Source organism: Nannospalax galili, unplaced genomic scaffold (assembly GCF_000622305.1).
Source record: "Nannospalax galili isolate Female #2095 unplaced genomic scaffold, S.galili_v1.0 scaffold2568, whole genome shotgun sequence".
NCBI classification, from domain to species: domain Eukaryota; kingdom Metazoa; phylum Chordata; class Mammalia; order Rodentia; family Spalacidae; genus Nannospalax; species Nannospalax galili.
Genome location: NW_008357491.1, coordinates 267020 through 286208, shown reverse-complemented (window position 1 = coordinate 286208; position 19189 = coordinate 267020). Strand labels below are relative to the sequence as shown.

Genomic DNA, 19189 nt, shown 5'->3' with positions numbered 1-19189 from the left:
CTTGTATTCCTTCACAGACCTGCTCCTGTCTGGCCGGTCTTTCTGGAAATTCCTTTCTCCAATGGCCCATTTTCTTACAATAGGCTCATTGGTTTCTCAGCAATTTTGGTTGCCCTTCTGGGCATTTCCCACTTTGTTCAGCAGGTAGGCGTCACAGCTGGCGTTCTCTTTCACCCAGGGACCTAGTCGACATGGCCAGGAAAATCTTGGAAAAGTCACAGGTCTGCTTGGTGCTGGCAGCAGTGGCGACCCGGGCCTGTTTGTCCCCAGGAATCTCTCGGTGATTGTAAACTTTCTCAGCCACTCCCAGAAGTTCTGGCAAGGTTTTATCGGTCAGTCTGCCCAATTTCTGCAATTTGCGCCTAATATCAGGTGCTGACTGGTTCACGAACGCCAGGCTCACTGCATTTTTATTTTTAGGTGCTCCTGGGTCCATGGGAGTATAGGTACGGAACACCTCTAGAATCCTTTCTAGAAATGCTGCTGACATTTCTATCTTCCCCTGCTGCACATCACTAATCTTGGCCAAATTGGTCGGGCCCCTTGCAGCCACCCAGAGACCCCTCATTAGAGTCTGGCGGTAGACCCAGAGCCTCTCCTTACCTTCAGCCGTATTTAAGTCCCAATTCGGTCTAGCTAGGGGGAAAGCTTCATCAATCAGGGCCTGGTTGGTGGTAGGATTCCCATCCACCCCAGGGACCAATTTGCAGGCTTCAACTTGAATCTGGTCTCTCTCCTCAGTGGTGAACAGGACCTGAAAAAGCTGCTGAATATCATCCCATGTGGGTTGGTGGGTGAATAAGACAGATTCTAACAGATTAATTAAACCGTGGGGATTTTCAGAAAATGTAGCCGTCTGTAACTTCCAATTGTAAAGGTCGCTAGCTGCAAATAGCCAATACTGCATCTGCTGGTCCCCTGCTTCAATGAAGGGTCCCACGGCCCAGAGAGGGAGGCAGTAGAGTCTGCCTCCGGCTGTGGCTGCCCCCTTTGGACTCTCCTCCGTGTCTGGGGAGGGTGTCCTTCTGCCTCCTGGGGTGGGGCTGCCTCCGCCTTGCCTGGAACATCCTGAGGTTCTGCTTGTGGAACAGGCTGATAGGGGGGTGGCTCAAGCAGGAGTTCTTCCCGTGTGCCTCCTTGCAAGACAGGGTAGAGGGGGGCGGAGAGTTTAGTTTCATTTTTCTGTTGCTCATCCTCCTGTAGAGCAAGGACAGTCAGCATTGAGCCAGTGTGGGGAGGATGAAGGAACGGCTTTAACCATTTTGGAGGCTCCTCCACCATAACCTGCCAAGTCGTGATGTAAGGGACCTGATCAGGGTGGCCTGGACAGCCATAAATTATGTTCTTTACTCTGTAGATGGTAGGCAGGTCAAATGTTCCCTCTTCAGGCCAGCTGGCTCCACAAGTTGGCCATTCATTCCTGAAAAACACAAAGAGCTTCCCTTTCTTTACTCCTAAGCCCAGGCTATCAGCCTGGGCTTTGAATTCCGAGAAATGATCCTGGAAAAGGCTGAGAGGGGTTACTTGGCTCTGTCCCATTTCTTCCAATACAGTAAGAGTCACAAAACAGAAAGCACAAACGCACACAGGAATAACACACGGTTAACTGGCGCCTTAAACTGAAAGTAGGACAATGGCCTCTCGCCTCCTCGCGGGTGTGACCTGCTCCATCCTTCCAAATTTACCAAGGGGATCCAATCCCCACCAGGTGGGTCCGGAACATTTCCCAAGTCTCACAGCCTGGGACCTTCCAGTGTGTACGCCTAGACCTCCAACAGGCAATCTCAAACTGGGCCCAAAGACCAGAAGCACGCAAAGACAAAAGACACAAAGACAAGAGACACTCACCGATTGGATCAGGCAGACTCAGCACTCTGGGGTCCCGTGGTGGTGGTGGTGGGGTGGTCTTGGGGATCCCGGACGAGCCCCCAAATGTTGTGCCCAGGGAATGGATCCCCAAGAATCACCACGGAGTCCAGAGAGCATGCAAGAACAAAGAGTCTTTATTTGAACAAATTGTATTCAGGCTTAAGCTTGGGCTCCCAGAGCAATCAGCAAGGAAGAATTACAGCATTCGCCCACCAAGCTGAACTGAGAGCCCCGATTGCAGGGGGAGAAAGATTTTTATAGATTTTAGACAAAGGGAGGAGGAGAATAATAGAGTCACATCTTGATTGGTCCAAGGAGCCCGCACACTCCAACACACTTTTGAATTGTTACAAGGGATGTAGTCCTGGAAATTTCTTATTGGTGGGTGCTACCCTCAGGGCTGTGGAATGTGCTGACTGTTATCTGTGGGGCCAGAAGTCTCTGTTCCTACCTTATAAGGCTGCTATATGCCTGGGCTTGCTTGATCTATAGCCTCCTGGAGTGGGGGTGGTACTATAGCCTCCTGGAGTGGGGGTGGTAGGTGGAGATTACAACATGCCTGGGCTTGTTCAGGCTTGCCTGAAACAGCTAGTCAAAATGGGGTTAATACAGTTTGTCCTTTCAGCCAAGCAATCAAGCAGTTTACAGAAGTAAAAAAGAACAGTTACTCCTAAAGAGGGGCAGGGGTCTCGGGAGTCCAGGGCAGGGGGGCCAAGGAGGAGGGTTTCACACCACCATGCCTGGCTCATGTCGTTTTTTTCATGGGCAATAGAGATTGAACTCAGGTCCTCAGGCTTGCACAGCAAGCACTTAACTGACTCACTGTCTCTGCAGCCCCTTGATTTATATTTACATTGGATGCTCTGAAGCTGCATGGACACGAGAGGGATTGGAAGGATGAGGTATGGGGGCAGGTGTAGAAGAGAACAGTTTCTGTTGTCTATTTTGCTAGTGATCTCATTGTATCTACTAGACTATGGAATGAAACGTGGGCAAAAAATGAAAGGAGGGCTGGAAAATTGAAAAATGATTCCCAGCCTTTGCCAGGCAAATACTGAGTAATGAACATCTAGAGACAAGTCTACAGGTTACCGGTAGATCTGCCACACCGGAATGCAACCCCGGCTGTGTGGCTATGGTGAAGTTATAAACATTCAGAGCTTCTGTTTCCTCGCCTGTAAACGGAGCTCAAGGGCACTCTGCTCAGTGAGCAGCTCTTGAACAGTGCAGAGCAGTGGAACTGGGCCGTCAGGGCCCGCCCCTCCGCTGGACGCGCTGGCGGAAGTCGCTGGTTCGCCTGCAGACTGTCCGGGGCCGAGACCTGAGCGCCGTGATCGCCGAGGTCGCCGAGACCCCGCGGCGGTGAGCGCCGGGGACAGACTGGTCCCCGGCTCCAGCCGGTGAGCCCGCACTGGGTCCGGATGAGGAGACGACTTTCCGGCCCGCGCCCGCCACTTTCGGGCACTTCCGGGGCTGCCACTTTCGCTTTCTCTTCCTGCTGCCTTCCGGGGAGCGGGCGTCGCGAGGTTGAGGTTCCGGATGCCAGGGGACGCCCGTCCGGGCCGGCTTCTCTATCTCGGTTCGCATTTTCGGTCGTCCTCTGGGGCCTGGGCCCGGGGCCTCCTGTGCCTTCCAGGGCTCCACGCGGGGCCCTTGAGCGGTTCCCTATGCCTGACCCCGGCTCTGGGCCCCGGGCGGTGTAATGTTGCCCGGGACGCCGCAGCACGCAGCGGGCTTGGGCCGAGCGCGAGGCCGGCCGGGCTGAGTCGCTGCTGGTCCCGCTCTGCCCCAGGTCATCCCGAGATAGCATTTCCCGGAAGCAGCAGCAGCCCTCTCCGAGGGGATGGGCGCAGGCAAGTCAAATGGACGAAAAGACCAAGAAAGGTGGGTACCGACTGGAGCAGGTGGCAGTGGGCCCTGGGCCGGGTCTGTGCAGAGAGAGGGTTGGGAGACTCAGTGGACAGAGCATTGAACCCGGAGACCTCCTGGTGGGTGAGGGGACGGACCTGCGTTTGACTCGAGTGGGGCGGGGCGGGAATCCTACTTTCGTCTACCCCTGGCCTTTTCACGCAGCCCTGTGGAAATGAACATCGGCAGTGTGACTGGCCTGGTCTGTTGGAATCCCTGCTGTCCTATTCTTAGGACAAGGCCAGAGTCCCGAACCACCCGCATTCACCTTGCCCTCACTATACTGGAACCCCCTAGGTTTTTCTGTTCTGTCCCTTACACTGGGGACTGAACCCATGCATGCTAGGCAAGCACGTAACCCCTTGCCTGTTCTGATCCAGCCATTTTCCTTCCCAAAGCTTTTGCTGCTCACTGTTCATCCTTCTTGGAGCAGTTCTCCTCACTGAGTCTTTGCGTGTCCAGCAACCCCTCATTCAGGCCTCAGTTTCCCCTTACCTCCTCCTAGAAGTATTTTCTGGCCTACTTACCCAGTTCTTGCTAGCATGGACCACAGTCTGATTTAAACACTCTTGTTAAATTTCTGTTTTCTCACTGGACTGTTGAGGGGAAGGACCCTGTTCATCTTAACCACTGTTAGATAATACTTATGAGATAAATAAATGAGTGAATGGGGAACTCTGTGATTATGAAGGAAAAGTGGAATCCCAGGAGTCCAGGATGCAGGGGGCAGGGACTGAAAAAAGGCCACCCAGAGAAAAGGGCTTTAAAAATAGCTGTGTGCTGCAGGTGGAGGAACTCACTAAGGAGGCAGGAAGCAGCATGTGTGCCCCAAGGGGCACCTCTCCAGCCTCCCCAAATAAACCCGGTGTTAACCTGCTTGCACTGTGCTCATCTTCAGCAGAGGAGATGGCCCTGAGCCTTGCCCGGGCAGTGGCCGGAGGGGATGAACAGGCTGCTATGAAGTGTGCCACTTGGCTGGCAGAACAGCGAGTACCCCTCAAGGTGCAGGTGAAGCCTGAGGCTTCCCCAACACAGGACATCAGGTGAGTGTAGCTGACACTGGTGGGGACTGGAGGCCAACTGAGCCTCTGTGAACAGGCTGTCAGCTTTTTTTCCTGCAGTGCTGGGGACTGAAACTAGGTCCTGTCAGGTTCTGATGCCAGGTGACTGAGCTTCAAACCCCAATGACCACCTAATCAGCTGTGAACTGTAGGGCAGGGTTCAGTTTCTCATAGGAGTGGATATCAGAAGACCACTTTTGGGACTTGCTTCTCTCCATCCACTGTGCTATCTGGAGATGGAACTCAGATTACCAGGCTTGCATGGCAAGTGCTTTTACCCAGCAAGCCATCTTGCTAGCCCTACTTTTTGATTTTTGAGGTAGTGCTGCACTTTGTAGTCCAGGTTGATTCAGAACGCACTGTGTGGCCCAGACTAGTCTTCAACTTAATCCTGCCTTGGCTTCCAAGTGTGAATTTTGGTGTGCACCACCATACCTCACAACAGTATAACTTTTAGATTTTGCTTTGTAGTTCTAAGGCCTCCCTAATTTGCCTCTTCTGGTTTTAAACACGTCTAGCCTCTGGGAATCATAACACTTTGATTATGGAAAAAGTGTTCACTACCATGTATACTTTTTTATTTTTATTTTTTTTATTTTATGTGTACATGTGTATTGCCTGCATGTAGTTAAGTGCACCCGTGTCGTGCAATGCCCGCGGAGGTCAGAAGAGGCTGTCGGATCCCCTGGGACTGGAGTTACAGACAGTTGTTAGCTGCCATGTGGGTGCTGGGACTCAAACCCAGGTCTTCTGCAAGACCAACCAGTGTTCTTAACCACTGAGCCATTGCTCCAGCCCCCATGTATACTTTTATGTTTCCAATTGCTGGGAGAAGAAAATTTGAAGGTTAAGAATCCAGTCTTGGGGCTGGAGAGTTGACTCAGTGGTTAAGAGCACTGGCTACTCAAGCAGGAGGATGGCAAGTACCAGGCTAGCCTGGGCTGCGTAGTGAAATCCTGTCTCAACAAAGCAAAAGCTGGGTGTGGTGGTACATATCTTTAATTACAGCTCTCAGGAGGCAGAGACAGGTGGATCTCTGAGATGGAAGCCAGCCTAGTCTACTTACTGAGTTCTAGGGCAGCTGGGGCTATAGGGAGACCATGTCTCAAAAAAAAAAAAAAAAAAACAACAAAAAGTTTGAGGATCCTTGAGAAAATTGATGCCTAAAGTACTAGAGTAAGGATGTGTGGGCCTGTGGTGGAGGAATCGCTTCAGGTGTAGGAGGCTCTACATTTAATCCCCAGTGTGGGAATAAAAAGGGAATGATTCTGTTTGGATATAAGTCTTGCCATAGTAGTTACTGATTGCTCCAGAGGCAGAGCCTCCACAGTGTGTTTGTATCTGAGAAGGAGGGATGCAACAGGTCCTGCCTGGGGCAGATGGAAAAAGTTAAATGATTAAGTGCTGTGACTATTTATAGCATGTGGTCAACACCTGCTGCTGGTGATTGGCTGAGGAGAGAAGAGACAAGCAAGTGGAGCCCAGGACAGGCTGCAGTACCAACACTTGAGAGACAGAGGCAGGATGATCAGGAGTTCAAACTCATCATCAGCTACATAAGGAGTTCAAGGCCAGCCTGACATACATGTGACCCTGTCTTAAAACAAAAGACGTGCCCCACTCCAAAAAAAAAAAAAAAAAAAGGAGTGTGCTGGGCTTAGTGGCAGCTACTTGGAAAGCTGAAGCAGGAGGATAAAAGTTCAAGACCTGAAAAAAACAAAGGGCAGTGAGAGGCCTAGGCAGTGGTTCTGATGGAGCAGGAAAGACAGGGTGGGAACTCAGGGAGACCTTCCGGCAAGTGGGTTGTGTGTGCAGGTACCTGCATGTACAGACATGAACACGTCTACGCTCTTCCCTTCTCCACAGGCTGTGTGTGAGTGTGGAGGATGCCCACATGCACACTGTCACCATCTGGCTGATGGTACGCCCTGATATGACAGTGGCCTCCCTTAAGGATATGGTGAGTTTGGGGCTAGAGGAATGTGGGATCCACTTGCGCTTATATCGCCTCTCTGTCCTTCCTTCCCACTCTTCTTTTTGGGTTGGGTTCCCCCCCCCCATCCCTGTATTGGTTGCTTTTCTGTTGCTATGGCAAAATATGACACAGAAGCAATTTGAGGTTTATTTTGGTTCACAGTTCAGAGGGTCCAGTGCATTATGGTGGGAAGGCATGCTGCTAGAGAGTTGGTCTGTGGAGACAGGAGCTTGCAGCTGCAGATTTCACGTGGCCAGGAAGCAGAGAACTCAGGCAAAAGCAGGCCAGGCTCTAACCCTCAGGACCGGCCCCCAATGGCTGCCTGTGCCAACTGGACCTCCCCCCACAAAGGTTCCTCAGTCTCCCAAAACACTACCCCAGCTGGGGAGCAAGTGTTCAAATGTGTGACTGTGGGGGTGGATATTTGACATTCAACCTGCAACTGCCTCCTAGGTATTCCTGGACTATGGCTTCCCACCCAGCCTGCAGCAGTGGGTGTTTGGGCAGCGACTGGCACGAGATCAGGAGACCCTGCATTCCCACGGGGTGCGGCGGAATGGAGACAGTGCCTACCTCTACCTGCTGTCAGCCTGCAACACCTTGCTCAACCCTCAGGAGCTGCAGCGGCAGCGGCAGCTGCGGATGCTGGAAGGTGAAGCCCCCTTTCTGTCAGGGCCACAGTGGGAGGCTCTGTCCAGGGAAAGAGCATTGGACGAGGGAGGGTGCGTTTCTTAGGCAAGTTCATTGCTGTCTCTGTTTCTTAGTTTTCTGTGTTTGTATATTGGGTATGATGTTACTATAACTAGGATTTAGCATTAGCTTTTTCACTTTTGCAGTATTTCAGACCTGTAGAAAGCTGCAGAATTGTACAATGAATTGCATATGGATTTTCCATAGTTCTCATGTGGCTCCTTCACATAGTAGCATTTGACTACTTTGGTTTCTCTTTTTTAAAAAATATTTATTTTTGAGCCAGGCGTGGTGGTGCACGCCTTTAATCCCAGCACTTGGGAGGCAGAGACAGGCAGATCTCTGAGTTCAAGGCCAGCCTGGTCTACGTAGTGAGTTCCAGGACATCTGGGGCTACAGGGAGACCCTGTCTCAAAAAGACCAAAAAAAAAAAATTTATTTTTTATTTTATGTGTATGAGTGTACTGCCTGCATGTAAGTGTACCTATGTTGTGCAATGGTCAGAAGAGGGCATTGGATCCCCTGGAACTGGAGTTACAGACGGTTGTTAGCCACCATGTGGGTGCTAGGAATTGAACCCAGGTCCTCTGCAAGAGCAGCCAGTGCTCTTAACCACTGAGCCATCTCTCCAACATTTGTTTTATCTCTTTATGCAGAATTATCTATGAGTCATTTCAAAAGTAATCAGGAATAGGCTCTCCCTCTCCCTTAAGCACTTCCGTATGTGGTTCCTTAAAAAGAAAGGCCTTTTTCTTGTATTACCTGCACAACTCTCCAATTTAGGAAGTTAACATTAATTCAGCATAGCCCCAGCTGGCCTGGAACTTGTTAAGTACAGGCTGGCCTTGAACTCACAGAGATCCACCTGCCTCTGTCTCCCAAGTGCTGGGATTAAAGGTGTGTGCCACCACATCCGGCTGCTTAGTCCTTTTTTTAAGTTACATTTATTTATTTTGTGTGCATATGTGTGGGCATGCACATGCAATACCTGATGGTGTGGTCAGAAGACAACTTATATGAGTAAGTTCTCTCCTTCTACTATGTTGGTCCAGGGATTGAACTCAGGTTGGCAATCACCTTTACCTGCTGAGTCTTCTCACCAGCTCATCATTGACAGTGCAGTCAGTTTTCCTGGACCAGAGGGCTTACCATTGTCCTTGGTGGCAAATGACATGGCACTGAGCTGCCACAGCTCAGCCCTTCCCAGCCCTGAGGTCCTCAGGTCCCTGGCTCTCTTGACTGACTAGAGAAGGCCAGGCCCATCTCTTGGCTGTTTTAGCACAGTGGAGTCAGCCAGTGTTTGGCAGCCCATCCCTCAAAGGGGAGAGTGGTCACAAAGGTCCAGTTACGGGTGGATAAAGCCATGCCCTCCGAGTAGCCAGGGTAAGGCTGGAAACCTGCAGAGTGGGGAGACAACACAAGATGGGATGTGCCTGCCTGACTCAGCATGTGGACATGTGGGCATCATGAATCCACACCCCCAACCCCCCACAGATTTGGGCTTCAAGGACCTCACACTACAGCCACGGGGCCCCTTGGAGCCTGTCCTTCCCAAGCCCAGGGCCCCCCAGGATCCAGGGCAGCCAGATGCAGTGCCAGAGCCGCCACTGGTAAGCTACCTTGCATCATGCATACCCACTGCCCTGCCTGCCCTGCCCAGCCCCACTCAGCACATCTGCCTCCAGGTGGGCTGGCAGTGCCCTGGGTGTACCTTCATCAACAAACCTACACGGCCTGGGTGTGAGATGTGCTGTCGTGCAAGGCCAGAGACCTACCAGGTACCTGCCTCATACCAACCAGACGAGGAAGAGCGAGCACGCCTGGCCAGTGAGGAGGAGGCGCTGCGCCAGTACCAGCAGGTGGGCGCGCACGTCCAGGGACAGATACCTGCAGTCTGGACGGGGGAGGCCTAGGCCAGAAAGGGAGCCACCTGCACACTGCTGTGCCCTGGCCACTGCCGCTCTTGTGATCACACTGCTAAGCTGTAACCTTGCACTTGACTAAGAGCTGCCTCTCTCTTTGAGGCCAACCTGTGGCTGAGACTTACTCCCTGGGTGAGGTGCACAGCCAAGTTCTTCACTCTCTCTATCTCGTCACTTTGATGCCCCCACCCCCATGTACACAAGTGTCCCTGGCAGTGACTCCAACACCCTAACTGTGACTGTGATTGTGACTACACTTGAGCCAAAATCTCACCCTGGCTCCTTGCAACCCACCTTCTTCCCCCCCCGCCCACATGGGTTGCTTCCTGTGACCCTGTATCTTACTGTTCCTGAAGAGTGACTGTTCTCTCCATCTCCAGAGTAATCAGTTCCCACCACAAGTACTAATTCTAGATACCACTGAGTGCCCCCACCCAGCCTGCCCCTACCCCACCTGCATGCCCTTTGACCTCTGCAGGTGTGCCCTGTCTTGACCATGATCCCAGTTAGCCAGGCCCTTCTTCAGCCTTGCTCTGCCTCCTGCTTTGTCCCTCCTTACACTACTGCCATGCCACTGCCCTACTTGCTCAGACTGTGCGTCCTGTGATGCCCTCCCGTGCCCTGAACTCTTCTTTCCCTGCCACCATTGTCCCCTCACCTAGCTCTAACTGCTGCAGCCCCACCCTGCCCACCTTGGCCCCTTGGGCTCCTGCTTACCCTTCCAGATTCCCAATCTGGGAGCTCCTGCCCGCCACCACCCTGTTGCCCCATCCTCCCCTGGCCTTGTCCCACTTCCTACCTGACCCACTGAGACCCTGACCAGCCTGGTGGCCCCGCCCCACTCGTGTGCCCAGCGGAAGCAGCAGCAGCAGGAGGGAAACTACCTGCAGCATGTCCAGCTGGAGCAGAGGAGCCTGGTGCTGAACACTGAGCCGGCCGAGTGCCCTGTGTGCTACTCGGTGCTGGCTCCTGGAGAGGCCGTGGTGCTGCGGGAGTGTCTGCACACCTTCTGCAGGTGTGGCCCCATTCCCCCAGCAGTGTTTACCAAAGCTTCAGTAAAAGGGTGGAGTCTTGTGCCCTTACAGAACCCTGGGGTGGGCTCTGCTCTCTGTTGAGCAGATTGCTGCAGTGCTGCCGAGTGAGCTCTTCACCAGGTGGAGGTGGCGCTGAGGGAGGAGGTCACTGCAGTTACTTGGGCAGTTGTGTCTGGAGCAGCAGGGGGCTGCATGGAAGGAAGTGGGGCCTTGGTGATGAGTTGTTGAGAGGGAGAAGGAAGAAACCTAGAATCCTGCCACCTGAGGGGTAAAATACCTGTGGAGATAGACTGAGGAATAGAATCCCTGTGGAGATTGACATGAGTTTAACTGTCATATCCCCCAACCTCCTGCAGGGAGTGCCTGCAGGGCACCATCCGCAACAGCCAGGAGGCAGAGGTCTCCTGCCCCTTCATTGACAATACCTACTCATGCCCAGGCAAGCTGCTGGAGAGAGAGATCCGGGCGGTAAGGCAGGAGGGGTATGGAGGGAAGGGATAACCTGGGAAGGAAGGGAATTCCAAGTCACTGGAGCTGGCTCTGAGCTGGCAGCAGGCACATCTCAGGAGCATATGCCATCCCTAGGCTCCCAGCAGACAAGTCTCAAGAGCCTCCTCATGGGGACTGCCCCGGGCCCAGGCAGGGCAGGATTGTTTGGAGTAGGTTAAACACCAGTTACTTTTAACTTCCCCATGAAGCAAGGACTGCAGCTGGTGAGGGTGGGGTGCGTTGGTGGCTGTGGCCTGGCTGTGTGACCTCATGTCAGACATAGCCTCTGCTCTGTCATCTGCCAGAACTGAAGTTGGAGATTGCTGCTATGGCTGGTGCCTGTGGCTCATTCGACAGCCTGTGTCAATTGCCTTGTGCATTGTAACCATTCACTCTAGACTTAGTGACTTAAAATACCTAAGCTTGTGAATTGCAAGATAGTGCTTCTGAGTAGAGCTGGGGTTTTTCTGCACCAGGGTTAGACCCTCACTCATCTGCTTAGTCAGGGTTGGACCCTTGCTCATCTGCTCAGTCAGTTCTCAACATGAGTTAACTTCATCTGGGATAGCTGTCTACTTCAGTCTCCCTCCATGGGCAGACTAGTCAGGGCCTGCTCACACAGTACTGGCTAGTCAGGTTTCAGGGTTCCAGGCATGGCATAGGAGTGCTTTCTAAGTTTTTGCAGACTAGCTTGCTGCCATCCCGTCAGCCAGTGCAAGTCACATGCTTAGGCCCAGATTCCACATGGGAGTCCACCTGATTAGTGGCTGACATTCTGTGCTTAAATAAGGCCATTTGAGGTGAGGCTCCCTCCCTGGCTGCTGGGACTTGAGCAAATCCTTCCCCTCCTGGATTCCATTTCCTCCTCTGTAGGGTAACTGATAGGCTTGACACATGGGAAGCAGAGTGGGCAAGGGGCCTGCCCTGTCATTCTAGCACTGCTGAGGCTTGTGCAGAATGGAGAGTTTAAGGCCAGACTGAGCTACATGGCAAGGCTGGCTTAAAAAATTCAGGGCTGGGGGCTGGAGAGATGGCACTAGCTGCTTTTGCAGAGGACTGGGATTTTGTTCCCAGCATCCATATGGTGGCTTACAACTGTCCTTAAGTCTAGTCCCAGAGAAGCCAACACCCATTTCTGGCTTCCCTGGGTATTGCATGACATGGGTGCACCTACAGGCATGTAGGCAGAACACTGATACATATAAAAACTAAAAAAAAAATTAAGGGCTAGTGAGTATAGCTCAGCACAGGAGAGTCCACTGATAATGACACCAGCGCTTAAAAGAAAGAAAAAAGAAAAGTGGGGTCAGAGTGGCTAGGGTCCAGGTGGGAACCCCAGATCTTCCTTCCCATCATTCCTATCTCCTATAACTCTGTTTTTCCTGGTCCCCCCAAATTTTACCAGCTCTCCTGAACTCAAGGGATTCTGCTGAGGGGGAAAGGGAGCCGAGAGAGCAGAACTTGGAGGATTTCTCTGTGTCAGAGCAGCTGTGTTCTAATCTTGTGTGTGGGGCCTCTGAGTGGGTCAGCTCCTGGGCCCTGCTGAGATGTGCTGCTGTATGGCCTGGAGAGGTCTGGGACACCAAGTCCTCTGACTGGTCTTGGCACCCAGCCCCATAGTTACTCCTTGGAGGTTTCCCCTGTCAAGACCCCCCCCCCACCAAGGGTCCCTAGAAGCCCCTAGCCCAAGCCCTAGATGTCAAGTGTGGAAGTAAGAGAGAGAGAGAGAGGAGGCAGGGATTGGTAGAGTGGTGGTGGAGGTGGTTTTTATTACAGTAGCAGCAACAGGAAATATACCTAACTGGCAGAGCATCAGGGAGAAGTCAGAAATGACTCATAACTCAACTGGCCCCAGCAGCCTCCAGTTGAATTTTATTCAACACAGGTTGGGTGGGGTGGAGGGGAGGCTCTTATGTGAGAGACTTGTAGGGGTTATATGGGCACATAGACTGGTTTGGGATGATGCACACATTGCCACCTTGTTTTCAGAGTACAGTATACCAAAACACCGATTTTTTTTTAATGTATGTGTTTTTAAAATTTATTTTTATTTTATGTGTGTATTACGTGCATATATGTAAGTGCACCTGTGTTGTGCAATGCCTTTGGAGGTCAGAAGAGGGTTCCTCTGGAACTGGAGTTATGGATGGTTGTTAGCCTCCATGTGGGTGCTGGGATTTGAACCTCGGTCCTTTAGGAAAGCAGCCAGAGCTCTTAACCACTGAGCCATCTCTCCAGCCCCCTATTTATTTATATTTAATGCGTATCAATATGTTGCCTGCATAGATATATATATGTAAGTGCACCTGTGTTGTGCAATGCCTTTGGAGGTCAGAAGAGGGTTCCTCTGGACCTGGAGTTATGGATGGTTGTTAGCCTCCATGTGGGTGCTGGGATTTGAACCTCGGTCCTTTAGGAAAGCAGCCAGAGCTCTTAACCACTGAGCCATCTCTCCAGCCCCCTATTTATTTATATTTAATACGTATGAATATTTTGCCTGCATATATATATATATGTAAGTGCACCATGTATGTACAGTGCCCTTGGAGGCTAGAGGAGGGCATTGGGTCCCTTGGAACTGGAGTTATGGATGGTTTTTAGCCACCATTTGGGTGCTGGGAACTGAACCTATGTCCTCTGGAAGAGCAGCCAGTGCTCTTTAACTGCCGAGCCATCTCTCCAGTCCCTTGTTTGTTTTAGAGACAGGGTCTTGCTATATAGTGCAGGCTAGCCTTCAACTCACAGTAATCTTCCTGCCTTAGCTTCCCAAGTGCTGGAATTACAGGCATGTGCCACTGTGCCCTGTTCCAGGATATGAATTTAACCTGTTTGTTCTTCCATCATTGCCCATTAATTTTGTCCAGTTTTCTTTATAGGATTTTCTCTGTCCATGATGAATTCCTTGGGCATAGTTCTGAGTCATTCAGTCAGGCCAGCCAAGGCTACATAGTGAGACCCTGTCTCAAAAAAAAAAAAAAAAAAAAAAAAAAAAATGCAGTACTCTTGCTGGGCCATGTCTATCCACTGTCAGAGCTTTGTCTAGCCAGAGTGGATGTTTGTTTTTGTTTGCAACTAGGATCTCATTATGTAGCCCTGGCTGGCCTGGATCTCTCCATCCTGCGTCAGCCTTGGGTGCTAGGATGCTGGGATGCTGGGTGTGCACTGAGTAGAGGTTTTCAGTGTTGGAAGGGCTGTGTGAAGAAGAGCTTGAGCCAAATGTGTAGTCCCGCCCTTAGCAGGTGGTGACAGGAGGATCAAGGTTTCACGGCCAGCCTCTGATACATGAAACCCTATCTCAAAAAAAGCCAATAAAAGCTTTAATCCCAGCACTCAGGAGGCAAAGGCAGGTGGATCCCTATGAGTTCACGACAAGCTTGGTCTACATAGTGAGTTCCAGGCCAGCTGGGGCTACAGGGAGACCGTGTCTCAAAAAGACCAAAAAAAAAAAAAAAGGGTTTGGGACTGGGTTAGAGTTGAGAGACTAGGTTATTTGGTGGATGGAGGGCATCTTCAGGGGATTCTAAGCCCCAGCAACAAGACCATGTGTGCAGCTCCTGCCCCCTGAGGACTATCAGCGCTTCCTGGACCTGAGCATGTCCATTGCAGAGAACCGCAGCACTTTCAGCTACCATTGCAAGACCCCTGACTGCAGGGGCTGGTGCTTCTTTGAGGATGACGTCAATGAGTTCGCCTGTCCCGTGTGCTCCCGAGTCAACTGCCTGCTCTGCAAGGTGGGGTAGGGCCCATGTGGCCTAGTTGTCCTCATTCAGCTGGGCCTTGCTGTGATGCTGGACTGTAAAGACAGAGCTGGGTGGAGCAAGGGCTGCAGCCTGGGTCTGAGGTGGAGCTGCCTTAAGACTTAGCATGCCTATCAGCACCTGAAACAAGTATTTATACTAGGATCCTACTGATGGTCCTGGCTCCACCTCCCTGCCCTGTGCCTTTGTAAAATGGGTGTAAGCTGTATAAAGTGAGGGCTGTCACTGATTCTCAAGTGGTCAGTGCTGCTGGTAAAATGGGTGTAAGCTGTATAAAGTGAGGGCTGTCACCGATTCTCAAGTGGTCAGTGCTACTGGTAGGTCTGCTCCACCCCTCCCAGCTTAAGCCCCAAGGGAACCATCTCACCCAGAGCCTTTCACTCCACAGGCCATCCATGAGCGCATGAACTGCAAGGAATATCAGGATGACCTGGCCCTGCGGGCTCAGAATGATGTGGCTGCCCGGCAGACCACAGAGATGCTGAGAGTAAGCAGGGTCTTAGTGAAGGTCTGGGGGTTTCTTAGGAAGGACTGGGTTCACATGACCCCAAAGGCCCAGTCTCACTCCTGGTACACACCCACTGGAAGGTGGGTCTTTGGCTAAGGGGGTCAGGTACAGAAAGAGGGTCTGGGTGCAAGGACACCTTAGGGACAAAGTGGCAGCTAACCCACATGGCTTGGGGAGTGTGCTGCAGAGGCCCCAGCATCTACCCTTTGCAGGTGATGCTGCAGCAAGGCGAGGCTATGCACTGCCCACAGTGCCGGATTGTGGTGCAGAAGAAGGATGGCTGCGACTGGATCCGCTGCACTGTCTGCCACACTGAGATCTGCTGGGTCACCAAGGGTCCACGCTGGGGCCCTGGGGTGAGTCCCCAGGACGTGGGAGAGCTGCAGGTGGTGTGGGGTCTGGAGTAGGACCAGAAAACAGTATGGATCAAGTCCAATCTACTGAGTATGACTTGAGGGGGAAGGTGGCTTTTTTTTTTTTTTAATTCATTACTGTGCACCCATGTGCATGTGTGCATCTTGTGTATGTGAGTACAGGCATGTGCACGCTATGTTATGCATGTGGAGATCAGAGGACAGCTTTCTGGAGTTGGTTCTCTCCATCTACCTTTATGTGCGTTCTGGGACTTGAACTTGAGTCACCAGGCCTGCATGGGAAGTGTGTTTACCTGCTGATCCATCTTGCCTGTAGTTTTTTTGGTTGTTGGTTTTTGTTCTGTTTCTGAGACAGTCTCATTGTAGCCCAGGCTGGCCTGGGGTTTGTGGCAATCCTCTTGCCTCTGCTCCCTATGTGCTACCATGCCAGGCTTGAGGGATGAGTTATTTTACATCTTTTTTTTGAGACAGGGTCTCCTTGTAGCCCCAGCTGTCTTGGAACTCACTATGTAGACCAGGCTGGCCTCGAACTCACAAAGATCTGCCTGCGTCTGCCTCTCAAGTACTGGGATTAAAGGCATGTGCCACCATGCCTGGCCTTATTTTATATCTTAAAAAGGATTTCAAACACATCAAAAGATGAGAAATGGTGTGTGGCCCAAATCTCCATGTCCATAGTGTTCAAGAGCTCTTTGTGCCAGTCTCTTGCCTCCTTCCTGTGGCTGCATATGTGCCAAGGAGGCTGAGGGCAGACGGCCTGCTCAGCGTCTAACCAGGCCTCTGCAGCAGGGCTTGCCTGCCATCCTTCCTAAGCAAGAATGAGGAAGGGTTAGCCTGGAGTTAGACTGCCAGTCCCTGGCTGTAGTGCATACTGGCCACCTCTTAGCCTCAGTTCTTCCTCTGAAATAGGGACAGTGTCAGGGCCTATGACCAACTTGTCAGAAGTTGGAGAGAAGTGTTGAGCACATGCGTGTCACATTCTGAATGTATGTCCTACCACTGTTACTAGGTGTATTGCTGGAGTCAGGGCCGGCCTCAGTACAGGTGATCTTGGAGGCAGAGGGAGCTTGCACCTGCAACTCCTTCCCTCTGCCCACATGCTGATCCATCCAGAACACAAGAACCGTAGCCCCTTCCCTGCTCTGACTTGGCCTTGGAAACCTTGAATTTAAGGGCATGGTGGGGACAGTTGAGGGTACTTCCTTGCTGCCTATTTGAGGTTGTTGAGGCCAGGAGGCTTCTTTTTGCAGGAAGGCCTTTGGGGAAGCTGCTCTGTTGCTTCAGGTGGGCTCTGCTTTGGGCTGATGGCATGACTTGGGGACAGCCTGGCCTCACCACCCTGACAACCTCTTCTCTTCATCCTCTAGGGCCCTGGGGACACCAGTGGGGGCTGCCGCTGCCGGGTCAATGGGATTCCTTGTCATCCCAGTTGTCAGAACTGCCACTGAGCCTGAGATGGAGGTCCTCACACTGGCTCAGCCCCACATCTGTGGCAGCTGATGGGTTGGATGAGGACAGGGGCTTTAACTCTGGTTTTGGCCACCAAGATACCTTTAGGCTTGGCCAAGGCAAAGACCTCAAGCTGCGCTGACAGCTTGTTGGCTACATGTGTTGCAGGAGCCCCAGTTGAAGTAGCTGATGTCATTATGTCTGTCCTAGCGCCTTTGTCTCTTCTCTGGGGTTGCTGGCTAGACCTAATCACTGTGGGCAGCTCCCACCCCTGCTACACAGCCTTAATTACACAGCCCTGGCCTGCAGCCTGGCTGGGTAAAGCCTCTAAGCCTCCAAGTGATATGCCATTCTCCCTTCCTCACCTTTTGCCCCAAGCCCCAAGGACTCCATCCTTTCCCTGCTGGCACTCTGGGAGTTTTGCTGCTGTTGCTGCTGGAGGCCTGGCACCTCTTAGGCTTACTGTGAACTTGTCCAGGGCCTTGGGTAGACTGGCATGTGTGAAAACATGAATATCCTTCTGCTGATTAAGTGAATTAAAGTGGTTTTCCAGTAAGAGAAGTGTGCTGTGTTTGAGAAGGAATTTCCTGGGCTGTGGCGCCACACAGTTGGGATGGTGAACTCTGGAGTGCTGAGAACAGTATCAGGAGGCCATCTGTCAGTCCTTGGTAGTAGGATAAGGCTGGCTTAGCTCTGGGACCCGGCACAGACTAGGCACCCGTGTGTCCAGCTCCTAGGGCAAGGATGCTGATAGGCTAGTATTAGCCCAGACTCTAGTGGTTTGCAGAGAGGGGTCTGTAGTCAGAGGTGTTGGGGAGAGAGCCAGAAGCAGCAGCTAGAGGCTTGAAGTCTTGCCTGCTCCCTTTTTTGCTCTCAGTGGGCATCTGACGGTGGGGAACAGTGAATTCAGGAACACATGTAGCTGCTGGACAGGGAGGTAGTCTATCCTGCCTTTAAAGCTCAGGCGAGATATCTGTTGGCTGGAGAGGAGTGAGTGAAGCTTGGCTGTGGATGTCTGTTGTGGGTGATTTCCCTCCACTCATTGACCCACTCGATGCCCAACACATGGTCTTCCCAGGATGCAATCCTTATAGTCAGCAAATCACTGCTGGTGGCCAAGGCTTTTCTCCTAGCTCCCAATGCTGAGCATGTGGCTTTTCAGGGCAGGCTTGCTCCAGTCCCTGGAGCCTACACCTGCATGGACCTATAGCCTCAAGTGGAATCAAAAGGTAAAAATTCAGATGACACCGTCTTTTCCACTAGGAAAAGACCAAGGGTTTTACAGACCCTGTGTCAGGAACCTGAACAAAGAACCAAGGTTTGTCATTTGTTTTTAGAGACAGGGTTGACAATAGTCCAGGTTAGCCTTGACCTCACTAGTTTTCTTGCTTTGGCCTCCAAAACGTTGGGATTTAGGTGTGAGCCACTGTACCTGGCCAGATCAAGATTCCCACATGCCCTTTCTTCCATTATCCAGTCACCCAAATCCCACTAGTCCTTGTGCTCAGCCATCGTCTGAGACTGCCAATAAAATCTGCCAGTCTTCTGTGGCCTGCTACATGCAGGCCCTGTCCCTACAGCCCTGTCTGGCTCACAGCTGCCACACCAAAGGTCATGACAGGCTGGTGGCAGAGACTTAGCTGCTGTGCTCCTACCTGGGAGTGGGGATGTAAAGAGGCTAGAAGCCTGGGTGAGGCAGCTCTCAGTAGCTCCTTAGTAGACAGAAAGTGGGTGATGTGGGCAGAGGTGTTGCTTCCACATCAGGCTGGGATAGGTTCCAGATCCAAGTGCTGGCCTTCAGAGGTGAAGGCCTACAATATGAAACAGCCCAGAGCATCCCAATTGTGTTCTGCACCTGTCACCTAGCAATGATGGTACCCACAGTTGCTTCAGTGTGAAGGCCACATTTTCTATATAACAGGCTATTTAAAACACCTTTGCAACTCAGTGGTTAGGACTAGGGTTCAATTCCCAGCACCCACACGGCAGCTAATCACCATCTGTAATTCTAGTTCCACAGGATCCAGTGCCCTCTTGACCTACATGGGCATTGTACAAACTTGGTGCACTTCATTAATTACATGCAGGCAAAACACTCACACACAAAAGTTAAATAAAAAAGCCACCTTTGCGCCAGGTGTGGTGGCATTTG

General features: G+C 51.8%; 1 protein-coding gene across 6 annotated transcripts; it reads left to right on the top strand.

Annotated features, from left to right (window-relative positions):
- Nucleotides 1–3143: 3143 nt before the first annotated feature.
- On the top strand, nt 3144–17595 carry Rbck1 (RANBP2-type and C3HC4-type zinc finger containing 1). 6 transcript variants are annotated; one of them, XM_029557202.1, is made up of 14 exons: nt 3144–3269; nt 3662–3753; nt 4676–4820; nt 6705–6798; nt 6976–7164; nt 7267–7465; nt 8998–9113; nt 9189–9362; nt 10280–10440; nt 10816–10927; nt 14500–14679; nt 15095–15193; nt 15427–15570; nt 16956–17595. In XM_029557202.1, the coding sequence occupies exons 2-14, from the start codon at nt 3732–3734 to the stop codon at nt 17034–17036; spliced, it is 1716 nt and encodes a 571-aa protein (XP_029413062.1). In that variant the 5' UTR covers nt 3144–3269; nt 3662–3731; the 3' UTR covers nt 17037–17595. The 6 variants fall into 6 exon arrangements, with proteins under 6 accessions (XP_029413062.1, XP_029413061.1, XP_029413060.1 ...); XM_029557201.1 differs by lacking the exon at nt 3144–3269 and adding an exon at nt 3280–3448 and having other exon boundaries at nt 4679–4820; XM_029557200.1 differs by lacking the exon at nt 3144–3269 and adding an exon at nt 3281–3448.
- Nucleotides 17596–19189: the final 1594 nt, after the last annotated feature.